This window comes from Cucurbita pepo, chromosome LG13 (genome assembly GCF_002806865.2).
Source record: "Cucurbita pepo subsp. pepo cultivar mu-cu-16 chromosome LG13, ASM280686v2, whole genome shotgun sequence".
In the NCBI taxonomy this organism is placed as follows: domain Eukaryota; kingdom Viridiplantae; phylum Streptophyta; class Magnoliopsida; order Cucurbitales; family Cucurbitaceae; genus Cucurbita; species Cucurbita pepo.
This window is the reverse complement of record NC_036650.1, coordinates 5,891,514-5,906,561: the sequence shown is the minus strand read 5'-3', so window position 1 is coordinate 5,906,561 and position 15,048 is coordinate 5,891,514. Positions and strand designations below refer to the sequence as shown.

Here is a 15,048-nt window from a genome sequence, read left to right as displayed (position 1 = left end):
ATTCATTTTTTTAGAATTTTTTTAGTCTTTTTTTTAAATAAATCTCTCCAAAATTAATTAACACATATTTTAGGTATAAATTATTATTTTATTTTTATTTGTTTAAAATGGTGGCAAATTAAGGACCTAAGAATTGAGTAAGCCCATATACCAAATGGGCCTAATCTGGACTGGGATGACTGTGGCCCACTTTGACTCATATCGTACGTTCTGGGCCCATTTCTTAATGGGCCTTCTAGTTTGGGCTTTGCATTTTACAGGACCACCAATGCGATTGCAGTATGGGCTAATAAATTAACTAAATCAATATAATAAAATTTAATTAAATATAATATATATTATATTACTAACTAAAATATAAATTAAAACGAAAGTTAAATATTTTTAATTTTTATAATAACCTTAAAAATAAAATTGTAGGACAAATTTAATCAAATTTTGATTTTTTTTTAGAAAAAAAAAAGAATTAACTTAATTACGTGGTGGATATCATTTAAATAAAATGGTCGAAATTAGTAAGTTTTTTTTAATTATTATTATTTTAAATTTTTATGGGACCCCAATTTAATCATACATTTCCCTATCAATGTCTTTAATCAAAGGTAAGGACATAAACAAAAACAAACAAGAACAACGCCGCCTAAACAATGTTAATTAATGTTTTAAATAATTAATTAATCATCATTATTTTGCTTAATTCTCCCTAATCATTGACGTTTTCCTTCCCCTAATTAGTGTTTTTTTAGTTCACTAACCCATGGCAATGGCCGTCGACAACGCTTTTAACGGCGTCGCCGTCTCCGATTACAGCACCTCCACTAACAACTCCGATGATGACTTTCACGACCTCTTTGACTCGATCATGTCCATTGACGCTCTGCCATATTCGCCGCAGGTAGTTGAGGTCGACGGCGGTACTAACTGCAACTCTCCGTCCAATCCAGCGGAGGATCGGGAGGAGGAGGAGGAGGAGTTTAAAAGCTTAAGGCTTTATCACCTCCTCATGGCGGTTGCCGACGCCATGTTCGGCGACCACAAGAGCCGTGATTTGGCTCAGGTGATATTGATTCGACTCAATGAATTGGTTTCAACATCCCACGGGACTAACCTCGAACGCCTCACCGCGTATTATGCCCAATCCTTCCAGGATTTGCTCGATTACGCGGCCGTGTCCGGCGGCGGTTCGAATAAACCCCACCATCTCCACCGTGATGATCATAGTCCGACGGACGTTCTGGCGGCGTTTCAATTGCTTCAAGAGATGTCCCCTTATGTGAAATTCGGGCATTTCACAGCAAATCAGGCGATTTTGGAGGCAGTGGCGGATGATAGAAGAGTCCACATCGTGGATTACAATATAATGGAAGGGATTCAATGGGCGTCGTTGATGCAGGCTCTTGTGTCGAGGAAGGATAGCCCGCCGGCCCCTCATCTGAGAATCACCGCCATTTCCAGAGGACCCAGCAGCCGGAGATGGATTGGGACTGTTCAGGAGACAGGGCGGCGATTGGTGGCGTTTGCAGCTTCAATTGGTCAACCCTTTTCATTTCATCAATGTAAATTGGACTCCGACGAGAGTTTTCGTCCGTCCGGATTGAAATTAGTGAGAGGTGAAGCACTGGTGGTGAATTGTGTGCTTCATCTCCCTCATTTCAGTAACACTTCGCCGGAATCCATCGACTCTTTTCTCGCCGGCGCCAAGACCTTAAATCCAAGACTGGTTACTTTAGTCGAAGAGGAAATCGAACATGGACCCACCATCGACGGCGATTACAAGGTCCAATTCCTCGATTCATTAGAGCGTTACTCGGCGATTTATGACTCACTCGAAGCAGGAATTCCGATGAAAAACAGAGCAAGAGGATTGGTGGAAAAAGTATTCCTCGGCCCGAGAATCTCGGCTACTCTGAAGCGAATCGGACAGCCGCAGAGGGCGGCGACGGCTGCGGAGGAGAATTGTTCGTGGGGAGAGAGATTGGAGAAGATGGGATTGAAGGCGGCGGCGATTAGCTTTGCGAATCACTGCCAAGCGAGGCTGTTGGTGGATTTGTTCAATGATGGGTACAGAGTTGAGGAATTGGGCAGCAATAAGCTCGTTTTGGGATGGAAATCCAAGCGTTTGCTTTCGGTTTCCATTTGGGCTTCTTCTTCTTTATCTTCTTCATCTTCTTCCTCCGATTCCGAGTAGACACGCCTCCGTTCATGGCGGCGGTTCTTGCTTCCCGCCGGTTGGATTGTATAAGAGTATTTTTAATTTTTTAAAAAAAAAACACCACCATCTAAATAATGTTAATTAATGCCTTGAAAATTATTTTAAATCTACATTCCCCTTAATTAATTGTTCGTTAATGCATTTATAAAATAATTGTTTTTTAAATAATTTATGAAACTTGTAAAATTAAAAATTTAGAGAGGACGAAAAAATCTTTAGAACAACTTGAAATTTAGTTTATTTAGTTGGTAATCGAAACAATCCCAAAAAAATTCATAATCATATCCAATCCAATCGAGTTTGATTGGATTATTAGTTATTTTTTTAATTATTTAAAAAAAATTGTCCCTATAATCTAATCATAATTATGTTCTTATAATCATTCATATAATAAAAAAAAAATTCATAATTATGTTCCTAAAAAGAGCAAAACTAAATAGAAAATATTTCTACCACGACCTACAAACACGGACACAGGCATTTAGACTTGTTCATGAAATTTGAAAAAAAAAAAAAAAAAACCTTAATTTTCCCTGTCTCCGGGTCCCACGACCGGCCAATCAGAGCCATTCAAAATGTGGTCCCACAAGTCAGATTAGATACGAACGGTGATTGGGGGACGTAAAAAATTGTGATGAATTTGGGCGGACGGTCAAAAGTGGTATTTGCTGCATGGGATAATTTCCTCTTTTGAACTGAGTTTTTATTTTGCTAAGACTGTGGTAGCACGTGCCACACCTGTCACAGTAAAGTGAAAAAGAAGACCGAATCTTGATCCGACGACCATATCTTCCCGGCAACAATAGCTCTCCATCCAACGGTCAATATTCTTTTAAAATTCCGCTCCGTTAGATTCCCATCAGACGGTTGTAATTAAATCTCACTCCCTCCCTTTCGTTCCTATAATAAAATCCATCTAAACCCGCCCCCAATCCTTCTCTCTCTAGAAACACGTTATTTTTCTCTCTTCCGAATTACGATAAACCTTCTCCGAGTTTTTTGCTAACTTGCGCCATTCTTCTAATTCTCTGCGTATCGTGAGCCATCGCCGGAGAGTTTATTGCCGGCGGCCTCTGAATATGCCTTTCTTATTAGAAGAATTTCGAGATACAGAGCTTACCGAACGGGAAAAGGTGGAAAGATCCGTTTAACACTGGGAAGTGAAATTTTCGGGAGATTCCTACTGTTTTTGGGTTTTTTGTTTCTCCGATGGACGGCCAGAAAACTCCGGCGAAACTTACGAGAACGCAATCTTCTCTCCTTCGCTCATCCCCCACCGTCCGATCGATTCAGAGTTTGTCTTCAGTTACCGAGGAGGATGAAATCGAATCTGAAAATGAAGACCGGAATCGGAAAAACAAGATGCTTCGCCGGAGCCGATCGTTGGGGAGGAATTGGTCGGCGTGTTTTGCTTCTTTCAGTCTCTTCTCCATTTCTTGGTTCTGTTTCTTCGTTTATGCGCGAAAGGAACAGAAAGAGATAGCGACGTCAGAGAATCTTCTACTGGCGTTGGTTTTCGTTGCGATTTTACTGTTCTTCGCTAACAGAAACAAGGGTTTAATCCATCGGACGGTTTCGATTTTGAAACAGTTACGCGACGAAAATGGTCGGCGGTTTGGGTTTTCGAGTACCAATGCGAAGCCGGTGAAGTGGTTTATTGGTACTCCGAATTCCAATTTGGAAGCCAAGAAGAAGCGGCAAATTATCAGAGAAGGGGTCGAGTTTTACAGCAATGGGGATTTCTACGAGGGCGAGTTTCATAAAGGGACGTGCAATGGAAGTGGGGTTTATAATTACTTCGCCAATGGAAGATATGAAGGCGATTGGATCGACGGCCGATACGATGGGTATGGAATTGAGAGCTGGGCGAGAGGGAGCCGATACAGGGGGCAGTACCGGCAGGGCTTGCGGCATGGATTTGGGGTTTATAGGTTCTACACAGGCGATTCTTATGCAGGGGAATGGTTTAAGGGACAGAGCCATGGGGTTGGGATTCAAACCTGCTCTGATGGTAGCTGCTATGTGGGGGAGTTCAAGTATGGCGCCAAGCATGGCCTTGGCTGTTACCATTTTAGGTGAATCTTTGTGTTGTCTTGTGTATCATATGATCTGTGGTGGCTGTTCAATTCAATGTTTATGAGATATGTATGCGTTTGTATGCAGGAATGGAGATAGATATGCAGGGGAGTATTTTGGGGACAAAATCCATGGATTTGGTGTGTATCACTTTGGCAATGGGCATTGTTATGAAGGGTCGTGGCATGAAGGTCGGAAGCAAGGGTTCGGTATGTATACGTTCCGAAACGTCGAGAGTCGATGCGGGGAATGGGATGGTGGCTGTCTCAAGCGCCCTCTTCCTCCTCTTACTGACTTAGTCCTTGGGGCAGTTCAGGTAAGAGTGAGTTTGTTCTGTCACCAATTCTTATACTGATTTAGTCTACTAACCTTGACGCCATATTAGGCTGCAAGGAAGACGGCGGAGAAGGCGATCGAGATCGGGCCGGTGGAGGAGGAGGTGAACAAGGCAGTGGTAGCAGCAAACAGAGCTGCCAATGGTGCTAGAGTGGCTGCTGTCAAAGCTGTTCAAAATAGAATTAAAGGGAGGTTTTGTGATATGAGCGCTTAAAAAGTGTAAAGTTTTTGAATGATTTTGAGCTGCTTTGTGGGAGGAAACAGCCACCCTGGTGAGCTGAAAGCCCATCAGAGGTTGAGGGAAGCTTTTTTGTTTAGTTTCTTAAACAACATGTACAGACACCCTTGTATATCCGTCGATCGTCGATGCAAGTTTCGTCTTTCTTTTGTCTGGGTTACAGCGGTTCGGGGATCTAGTTGTAGATACATGACTCTTAGTGGGTCGTTGGCTTCACATGTTATCTCCTTCTAGGACATGTTGTTATCATCGTCATATTCCATATGTAACTTAGTCATCTCTGCCTCACTTTGAGTCAGCACAGAAGAGCTGCCTCCACTAGGCAAGCCGCCACGAGTCGTAACACACTTTTTACACAACAAATCTAGTTTGAAGTTGACTGATTTGCTCGACGAATTGTAGGGGTGCCTGTTTCATAAATGGATATCGTTTATGGGTGATTAGAGGGGAAGACGAAAGCTATGATGACTAAGCGACTTATGATTGGCCGAAAAGACATTTAAGATTATAGAGTTTTATACGGCATTACTACGTAAGCAATCAGTCGAGTCTTTCCATTTTCCCTTTTTATATTTCAATCAAACTTATCTAAAACTTATGCATGATACTATTTTTCTTGTTTTGAACAATAATCATCTTAGTGGACCAAATCACTGTTGAAATAATGGACCATCGCTCATAAATTATAACGAACTTCGGTTGTAACGGTCGTTTTGAAAGATTCATGAAACGTTAAATTAGTATTGCAACATTTGAAAGTGTGGAAGACCTTTGATTCAATAGTAGAAGAGCTTATGATATTCGAAAAAGTGATCAATTTCAAACCATTCCTATTAAAAATACTTTTTTTTTCCGTGTCATCCTATAAAAGCATAAAACGTTTCTATGAACTAAGAAAAACACATACTCGGGTATTTATATAACCCAATAACTCCATCAACTCAGATTACGCAATCCAAACTATATGGTTGAGTTGGATTTTTTCTTTTTCCGTTTGGGTAGGGTTTGAACTTTGAAAAAAACAAAAAAATTGATTAAGTTTTCCGGTTGACTTTTTTTTTTTTCAGGTCAAATCGACCAACCACAAAATAAGGTTACAACTCAAACCTACCCTACTTTCAAAAATAAAAATTAACATTTGTAAATAATACATGCAAATATTTGATGTTTGAATTTATGAAATTTTAGTTATTATTGTAACGTAGACGGTGTACAAGTATAATTTTTAAAATATTTTTTTAAAAAAGAACAACCGAACAATCTAACTCAACTCAATTAGAAAATAAAGAGTTAGATTGTGAACAATTCGAGTTGTTCGGGTCACCAGCTCAACCAACTAAAGATTCAAATCGGTCTAAACAAATTTTTTAGCTTAATCAAACTCCACCTACGTACATCCGAGCACAAAATAGCGTAGTAGTAGAAAAATATAATGTCTCGCAATCAAAGAAAAATATTAGGTTTGGAGAGTGCTAAAGAATGAAGAAACTTCCCCGACCAATTCATGAACCCATAGGCCATATCCATTGCCACGTCAGTCCCGACATCAGTAACATGACTGTCCACGTGAGATCTCATCTCCAAATATCCTTTTTCTTTTATTTTCTTTTTCCGTTCTGATCCGTTGGAGTGTAATTAAATTCTAAATATTGACCTAACAAACCTCAACCGCACTAAGTTCCTTAAATTTGTGTCTCAATCCCACCGTTTTTTCAATTTACTTTTTATGCTAATTCTATTAATAATTTCCCTTTTTAGTGTTAGTGTTGGATGAACACAATAAACCCTCCCTCCCTTTAAACAAAGTACGGCCTCATACCAATGGAAATAGTATTGTCCACTTTGAGCATAAGCTTTCATGGCTTTGCTATGAGTTTCCCCAAAAGACCTCACACTAATGGAGAGAGTATTCTTGTTTATAAACTCATGATCATTCTCTAAATTAACCGATGTGGGACTTTTATCATCCAACAATTAGAAACTTTATTTTTGGGTTACTCGAGTCAAAAAATAAATTTATTAACCCGCAAACCAACAAAAAAAAAATGATTTATGTTAGTTAGTTTAAATTGGTCGAATTTTTGAGTCATATAAACACTCATAATCTTGACTGTGACTCTTAAATAATTTTTTTATTTGTTTGAATATTTAATTGTCTTTCTCGATGCAAAGGGAGCAGCTTCTTCTGTTATCACTGCAACTTTAATTGACCAAATCTTTTTATTATAAATTTTGATGAAGAAAAGATTGAAAGCAAAGAACCATAACATTCAAAGCTCAAGAGACATGCAATGTCGTTCGTGGCTTCCAGACAGTGTTTGTTTCCTTATAAAATATTCGTTTGGTATTAATAGCTTGTCGTCTCTGCCCATCTCCACACAAATCAAGAATATCCACAATAATTAAATAAATAAATAATATGTTTGTGATTATCCTATTTAATAATATATGGTCATTTTCGTTATATTATTTCTACAAATTATGACTATAACATTAATATTTGATATCCAATTTTATTTAATTTTCTATTTTTAAGAATAATTACGTCATAATTCTGATTTTTTAAAAAAAATAAAAAGAAAATGGAATAAATTTATAATGTGGATATGAATTAGGTTACCTAATCAGATACGTCAGCCTTGGATTACGAGTTTATATAGGATTAGTTGAAGCTTGACAGCTATGCCTATTGGTATCACCGATATCTTTCACTTTCATTTCATAAATTAATTATATTTAAAAATCTGACATTCAACTTACTATATATATATATATATATATATATATATATATATATATATATATACCTGTAGTTTCGAATATTTGTTTAAATAGAAATATATTCATTAGGGTAAATAAATAAATTTATAAATAATTTATCAGAAAAATCCCTAAAATAAAATAAATTAAATTAAATTATACTGTCCTGTATTTTTAAATATAAAATTAAAAATATTGGAGAGGCATCAAGGACAGAAAGTACATTTTTAACGTTAAATTTATTATTAAGTTACGTTAATTTATATAAAGAAAAAAATCACTTTTTTTCACGTGGGAGTGAGTGGTCTGGTGGGTGGAAAATTAAAATTGGAAAAGGTGGAATTAATTAATTAATTAAAATGGGGAAAGCCATGTGAGAATTTGAATGCGACAATTTATTTACCTTATAATTTCCAAAAAAATGAAAATTAAAGGAAAAAAGAAATGCATGTCTTGTCGCTTTTCCTAAGTTTTCATTCATCCTTATTGCTTGAAATGGAAGCTTATGTTTTTCTTTTTATTTCACATGATAAAAAAAAAAAAACAATAATTAAAATTATCATATGGTGCAACTACATTGGTTCACGGGTACCGATGAAAATTTTTCAATTTCAACTATACATTCTATTGCTATTCTATGGATTAAAATTATCTATAGAGCAAAATGTAACGATCAAAATAGTTATTTTTTGAAAGTTAAAGAACCAAAACATATATTATAAAAGTTCGAGGACCGAAATGAAATAAACTTAAATGTTGAAAGTAGAGTCTTAGTCTATTTATTTCAACTACACCTAATGCATAAGAAAAACAAGTGCATGAATCAAAGGTGTGAATATGAATATTGCTCAAATAAGAACAGTTCCACCATGCTTGAAATATGAGAACATCCTTAATGTAATGCATAAAAAGCCTAAGCTGACCTTCATTCTGAGCAACTTGAGAGCTACAACTGGATAGGGTGGACCATGGCGGCTGCTCTTGTAGAATGTCCCTTTTCAAAAACATGTTCAAGCTCCTCCACAATCTTCTCCTGCAAAAATCTTGATTTTGTGGTTGATTCAACCAACTTAGTAGCAGAATCAAGAGCACTGCACATCTGAAAATGACCCAAATACAGTAATGGAAGCCAATAAATGCTAAAGCCCAAATTTCAGACCCTACGAAAGTAAAGCTCAGACCCAAAAGCTAGAGTGTCTAGAAACTGATCTTCGAGAGTGTTTATCGATGGGTTATAAGACAACCCATTATAGTTCACCAAACTTGATCATTACAAACCATTATGAAAGCAATTGTAGATGTTAATATCATTATTTGGTTTAAATAGTACAATCAAAGCTACAAACGCAAGGCGAGAATACCTGCAGTAAAATGAACACCTGTGTCTCAACATAAGGAAATTAAGTATTCGAACAGCAGCGGCAAACCATTCTCAGAAAGTTTTGAAAATACAGAGAAGTACCTAAGAAGAGGTATCAATCAATACAACCTAGTTTTCGAGCTGCCCAACGACCAAAAAAAATCTTGATTGGGCTGCAAACAAAGAAGTGATGAGAGGAGAAAGCAATGTATTTAGTATGAAGCTGGGTTGCTGATGGGTGGGAGGGATCCAGCATCAAGCCGCATCACAAAAAAGTTACAGTGAATGGGAACTGGCCGACAAAAAACAACGGCCTTCTCCAGAAACCAGCTTCCTTTCTTTCCCCTACACAACTAAAAAGCAATTAGAGCTGAAGCCGCATTGTATTTCTTTCTCCATCCTTTATCTACAACTCTCTCCACCAGATCGATCATGTTTTCTTCCCTACTTAATGAAGCTTCAGCAGATATTACAACAACGTCACTAAAACCCTATTGCCTTGCACTGGTTTTCTTATCTACAACAGAGCTAGGCAATTCCCAGAAAGCAAAAAGAGAAAAAACTGTCTGTGTCATTATATCACATGCTGAAGGAAGGAGCAGTGGATTGGCAACAAATGATTTGCCGCATCAAACACCATATATTTTACTTTAAATATGAGCTCATATATAGCCTAACCCCGATGTCGATGGGTCCATCATCGCCACCAACGGCATGAAGTGCTACTGGTATTGTCGAAAGGAGCCTTACTGTGAGGGGGAAAACTGCAGGCTCAATTCCAGTATCTGAAACATGAGATTTCAAATTGGATTCCTGTTCCACAACAGCACCCCCTGTGCCTGTTCCACCCAACTCACTAGGACTCACTCCAAGCGTCCTCTGTTTAACATTCTGGTCGCAAGGAGAAACAACTAGTGCAACATCTTCCAATGCCTTCCATTTAATTGAACCTCTACTCCTATGCGAGCGCCTAGTACCAAAAAAACTAAGCACCAATGTAGATGTAGTTTCGAGCCATTCAACTGCCAAGCCTTCAGTTTCATCGTAGTATACTCTTCGCTCAATCTGATATCATAAAAGAAAATAATAAATACCAGTTCAGATATTAAAAAATTAATACAGGTTCAAAGAACACTCACAGCCAGCTTCTGTATATACAGAGACATAAATCTTGGACCAAGGCCCAATACCCTAGCATCTGAGAACAAAACCTGCAAAAAATATAAAGAAGAAGCCACCGATGAATCAATCATCCGTTGAAACTTAGTACTTATAGGACAAAGAAAAACATAATAACATTAGCAACGTCTTTCAAAAGCTTGAATAAGCCCAGTAGCAGACCAAATATGTTTGAAGATAATAGAAAGTTTAACATGGAAATGTAGCATTCCTACGAAAGTATGGAAAGAACGCAACAAATACCACCAATGGGAGAATTTTATGATATGCAACATAACAATGAATTTAGGTTGTTGATTCAATTATATAATACAATGACAAATGGAATACTTTTTTTTTTTTTTTTTNAAACTAAGGGATAAAAGAAACCTACAAGAAGCCACTACATATAGAGAAAAGAAATTAAATAAGCATAGTATGAGCAATCCGTACGTAACAACTGCTCACAGTTCGAAACAAAATAGCAATTGATCATTGAACCAGTTTAGAGAAAGAACCCAACTAGAAGAAATGACAAATGTAGTTGCACCACATCACAAAAAGGCATAAAGGGAATACCTTTTTTTTCTTCAAAAGAGCCCACATGTAGAGCTTATCACAACCATCCGCAACATGCTTACTCGCCAATTTTCTGTTATTGCAGTGCAGAGCAACATCTGCAAGTAATTTAGCGCATGGAACTCCATGCCTTAATGCCGCAGATGATAATGCTTCTCTACCTTCTAAGGAGTCGGCAGCATCCTTGTCAAAATACATGCCAGTAAAACATCTAATCTGCTCATCACTATTAACTTTCTGTATCATTCCTCGGTGCTTCAAATACAACTTCTCAGCCTCAATTGCGGCTGCAAGAGTGCGATGGACTACAATATCAGGATACCGTCGCAATGGTGAAGTGAAATGTGTGTATAGGGGGACAGCCAGTGCATAATGACTCCCCTTTTCACCATCTTTTAACTCTCCACTACAGAAATAAGTTGCTAACTGCATGGGCCTTGTAGCGTAGGATGTGAGAATATCGAACAGCAAAGGATCATCATGAAGTTTTATCCTTATCTGCTCTAATGACTGTTGGAACTGGACTGAAGAGGATGTGTCAAGTTCAAAACCATGCTTAGAACAAAATGATTCAAATTCTCTGAGTTTCCTCAATATAGGTTCAGGATGCCTTCTCAATAGTGCACTGTCGGGAAAAGTTCTGGATATAACTTCGGCCACACTTGTGTTTGCTAAAAGCATGAACTCCTCGACAAGAAAATTTGAATCCTTTTGCTCATAAAACGTACTATCATATGGAATTCCATATTCATCATATAAATATACTATTTTAGAGTTCTCAAGCCGCAAAGCCCCATCTCTAAATCTCTTCTTCTTCAGAGTTTTTGAAATTTCATGAAGAAGTTTAACAGATGAAATGACATCAGGCCATGCAAACTGACCATGCAACTGGGGATAATTATTCCCTAAATTCTTCGAACTATCGGAATCAATCAATCCATCAATTATGTCCTGAGCATGTTCATATGAGAGTTTGCAACATGAGCATATCACAGTACGGCCAATCCAACGATCTTTAACATCTCCACAATTATCTATGTCCAAAAACAATGAAAATGCAAGTCTATCCACTCCAGGGCTAAGTGAACCTACATTCTCAGAGAGTAACGGTGGCAACATTGGTATCTTGCGCTGCAGAAGATAAACACTCGTTGATCGGATTTGAGCTTCCTTATCTAAGGCAGTATCTGGCAATACAAAATGTGATACATCAGCAATATGAATGCCAACTCTGAAGATGCCATTGGCTAATTTTTGAACCGATAAAGCATCATCAAGATCCGAGGCAGAAGAAGGATCAATAGTAAATACGCATAAATTTCTTAGATCTCTTCTGCATTGAAGTTCCTCGGGTGGGATTTTCCAAGGGGTATGAGGGAGGCAAGCCAGCGAATCATTGGAGAATTCACATGAATGAATCGCATTTTCAAATAAAATAGCATCAATATGTGACGCTACTTCACTCCCCCGTCCTAAAACATGCAAGACATGTGCTTGTGGAGCTGAACTCTCATTAACCCATTCATGAATTTTTACAGCCACTAACTCGTTTTCAACTGTAACATCACCATTGTCCAATCTCTTCTTAATGCTGTCAGGTAAATCTCCTGCAAGAACCATCATTGTCGGGAATCTTGCATCATTAGGCATCAACTGGACATATCCACAATTATGCGATGGCGATAAACATGATTTTGTATTCATCTCTTTCATATAAATCTCCTGGAAGGAGAGAAACTTCTTGACATTAAGATGGCCAACAATACTTTCTCGCTGTCGGGTCTTTTCTAGGATGGCTACCACCCTGCCAGTCGGTCTTTTCCCAGGATATGAACTAATCACTGCACAGATCCTCTGGATGGCCTTAGACACATCATCTTGATTACTAGAATAATGTGCTTCTGGAGGATCCACAACTGACGACTGATATACATCACGTTGCTCGTTCTTTAATAAAACATCACCACAAGCAGTTCCATCCAAAATTTTGTCCTCACTACAACACCTCTTATCAGGTGAAGAGGAACTCCTAAAACTGTCAGACTTAACACTGGCATCAACTTTATTCTTGCCTTTACAATTACGGCCGTCATTTTCAGTCGCCTCTACAGGTAAGTTGGCATCTTCCACTGAATGTGTACAGTTATGGGCCTCGCTAGTGCCTTTCATCCTAGTCCACGATGTAAGAGGGTCCACCATAATTGCAACTATGTCTCCTTCCACCTAGATGAGCACAGTGAATCTAAATAAAAAAAAAAACCTCTACCCCTGAACAAAAAAATTTAGATCATGGAAATTTCCCCATTTTTACATTTTGATTGTTCTTCTTGCAATTCTATAGAAGCCAAAATACAAGTTGCTATATTTTTACTTGAAGGGGAAATCACAGAATTGGGATGTTTCCGACAGAAGAAGATCAACACAGTCAAATAAAAAAGAGAGGTAAACAAACAACAGAACTAATTGTCCCATTCCATTAGTGTACACTATAAAGAAAAATTCAAAACAAAACATAAATAAACCAGTTGATGTTTCTAGGCCTCATAGTGTCATGTCAGTTCCTAAATGTAAGCACCTTTTAAATCACTTATCTCCTAAACAAAGATAAGAAGTTAATACGTCTAGCCATCTAGGTAAAATATGGACCATAGATGAGATACCCATACATGTAGAAATAGCATGACCAAATATTCTAAGATTAGAAGCATAAATCAAAGCTCATTTGACAAAAAAATGAACCAAAATGTTTGAATCTTTCTAGAAACCCTACAACGAATTTTAAGTTTGTGCATGAGCAAAGTGCATGAAAGCATGTGTTCATATGTGTGCTTGTGTGTGAGAGAGTACTTACAGCTCTGTTCTGAGATGCAATTCCATTGATTAAGACATCAACTGGTAGTCCGTCAATTTTGCAGTAGGCCTACAAGATTAACATATCATGTTAAAACAAAACTTAAAAGAAATATGTGAAAAAAACATAATCAGCTTATATTCAGAGAATGACATATCAAAGGGTTTTCCAATAAAATATACTAAAGAGATTTGACACGGACCTCAAGTCTATTGTGGGCATTAACGCGAAATAAAGCTCTAAATATGTCACCTTTCTGCAAAAGTGGAAACAACAGCGAAAATGCTGCATTATATCAGAAAACTTTATATCATTTGAACAAAGCACTCTCCCATAGAATCATGCAAAATCAGAATGTCACACTGACCTGTAATCCTTCATCGACATCCTCCACGGACCAGTGTGAAGCAAAGTATTTCCTTTGCGTGTTATTTTCAGTTACATCAGCAGGAGGGGAGTGCTGATTTATAGAGATCCCAGGCATCCTTCCACAAACAATCTGTTCAGGACATGATTTTATAATCTTTCCACCAGCATCCAATGGATGAAGATTTTCATTTATCAAATTTTGCGACTCAGATAATTCAGCTTCTTCGCTAATATGCAGAGGGGGCAAAGAACTAAACGCAATCTTATTTCTTCTGGTCACACCATGCTCTATTGGATGATTGGATTCATGAGCTTGTTGTGTCAAAGAAGAATGATTCGAGGGTGCTGTTAAGTTAGCATCTATTTTACCATTTTCCATGCACTCTGATGCTTCCCCCGACATTCCATTGACTGAACTACAAGACACTGCCAAAAGGGAAACCATATCTTGTAAGTAAAAGCATATTAAGAGTGCAAAGATGGTTTGGGGGAAACAAAAATAAGACACAAAAACAGCTTCTTGGCAACAAAAAAAAAAAAGACTTCTGAGAAATAAGCATCAAAGTAGTGATTTAGAATCAACACATACAACTGTGCCCCGATTGTTAACATCGAAAATTAGAGCAATATGCGAAGATTTCCGTATCAAAGAAGAATACAGTACTAACAAGTACAATATCTTAACCATACCCAGTCTTATACTCCTCCTAGGTTTCAATATCGACATATCCAAACAAAAGTATACTAATATTCAGCAAAATTCGACGAATTAAAACTAAAATTAAGCAAATCAAGTTACAGAGAATACTACCTGACGTCGAAATAGAGGCGTTCTGCTTAGATCGGCGATTGGATCGGCGCTTCTTCTTCTTCTCCTTGTCGCCATCATCATACCTCTCTGGAGTGGATTGCTCAACAGCTCCCCTCATAACTATAAACAGAACTATAAAGACAGAGAAAAACCCTCAAATCTGAACGAAAAAGAAGGAGATAAGAAGGCAATCTTCCGAATAGTTGAAAAAAAAGTAGACGGAAGACGCCTTTGGGGAATGGATCTAAAGGGCGTAAGAGAAGAAAAGGAGAAGGAATCAAAGAGAAGGCGTGAGATG

General features: G+C 37.8%; 3 protein-coding genes across 4 annotated transcripts in view; 2 read left to right on the top strand and 1 right to left on the bottom strand.

Annotated features, from left to right (window-relative positions):
- Positions 1-641: 641 nt before the first annotated feature.
- On the top strand, positions 642-2,267 carry LOC111809066 (nodulation-signaling pathway 2 protein). Of its 2 annotated transcripts, XM_023695400.1 has the most exons (2): positions 642-1,057; positions 1,148-2,267. In XM_023695400.1, the coding sequence occupies exons 1-2, from the start codon at positions 758-760 to the stop codon at positions 2,186-2,188; spliced, it is 1,341 nt and encodes a 446-aa protein (XP_023551168.1). In that variant the 5' UTR covers positions 642-757; the 3' UTR covers positions 2,189-2,267. The 2 variants fall into 2 exon arrangements, with proteins under 2 accessions (XP_023551168.1, XP_023551167.1); XM_023695399.1 differs by having other exon boundaries at positions 642-2,267.
- Positions 2,268-3,164: 897 nt separating this feature from the next.
- On the top strand, positions 3,165-5,313 carry LOC111808241. Its single transcript, XM_023694107.1, has 3 exons — positions 3,165-4,287; positions 4,376-4,604; positions 4,674-5,313. The coding sequence occupies exons 1-3, from the start codon at positions 3,422-3,424 to the stop codon at positions 4,836-4,838; spliced, it is 1,260 nt and encodes a 419-aa protein (XP_023549875.1). The 5' UTR covers positions 3,165-3,421; the 3' UTR covers positions 4,839-5,313.
- Positions 5,314-8,905: 3,592 nt separating this feature from the next.
- The window catches only part of LOC111808491 (DIS3-like exonuclease 2), a 6,283-nt gene continuing 140 nt past the window's right edge, over positions 8,906-15,048 (bottom strand). Inside the window, exons 1-7 of the mRNA XM_023694494.1 lie at positions 14,751-15,048; positions 13,938-14,365; positions 13,773-13,826; positions 13,571-13,639; positions 10,720-12,942; positions 10,122-10,193; positions 8,906-10,047 (exon numbers count right to left, since the gene is read on the bottom strand). The exon at positions 14,751-15,048 is cut by the window's right edge and continues 140 nt beyond it. Coding sequence (XP_023550262.1) covers positions 9,628-10,047; positions 10,122-10,193; positions 10,720-12,942; positions 13,571-13,639; positions 13,773-13,826; positions 13,938-14,365; positions 14,751-14,868 — 3,384 coding nt within the window. The 5' untranslated portion in view covers positions 14,869-15,048 and the 3' untranslated portion in view covers positions 8,906-9,627. The remainder of the gene's footprint in view (positions 10,048-10,121; positions 10,194-10,719; positions 12,943-13,570; positions 13,640-13,772; positions 13,827-13,937; positions 14,366-14,750) is intronic.

What these genes read in the sequence shown, in the direction of transcription:
- LOC111808241 (XM_023694107.1), top strand. Translation starts at nt 3,422, where the DNA reads ATGGACGGCCAGAAAACTCCGGCGAAACTTACGAGAACGCAATCTTCT. An exon ending in CTTGGCTGTTACCATTTTAG is followed by an intron (nt 4,288 to 4,375) that starts GTGAATCTTTGT and finishes GTTTGTATGCAG; the next exon opens with GAATGGAGATAGATATGCAG. An exon ending in TAGTCCTTGGGGCAGTTCAG is followed by an intron (nt 4,605 to 4,673) that starts GTAAGAGTGAGT and finishes ACGCCATATTAG; the next exon opens with GCTGCAAGGAAGACGGCGGA.
- LOC111809066 (XM_023695399.1), top strand. Translation starts at nt 758, where the DNA reads ATGGCAATGGCCGTCGACAACGCTTTTAACGGCGTCGCCGTCTCCGAT.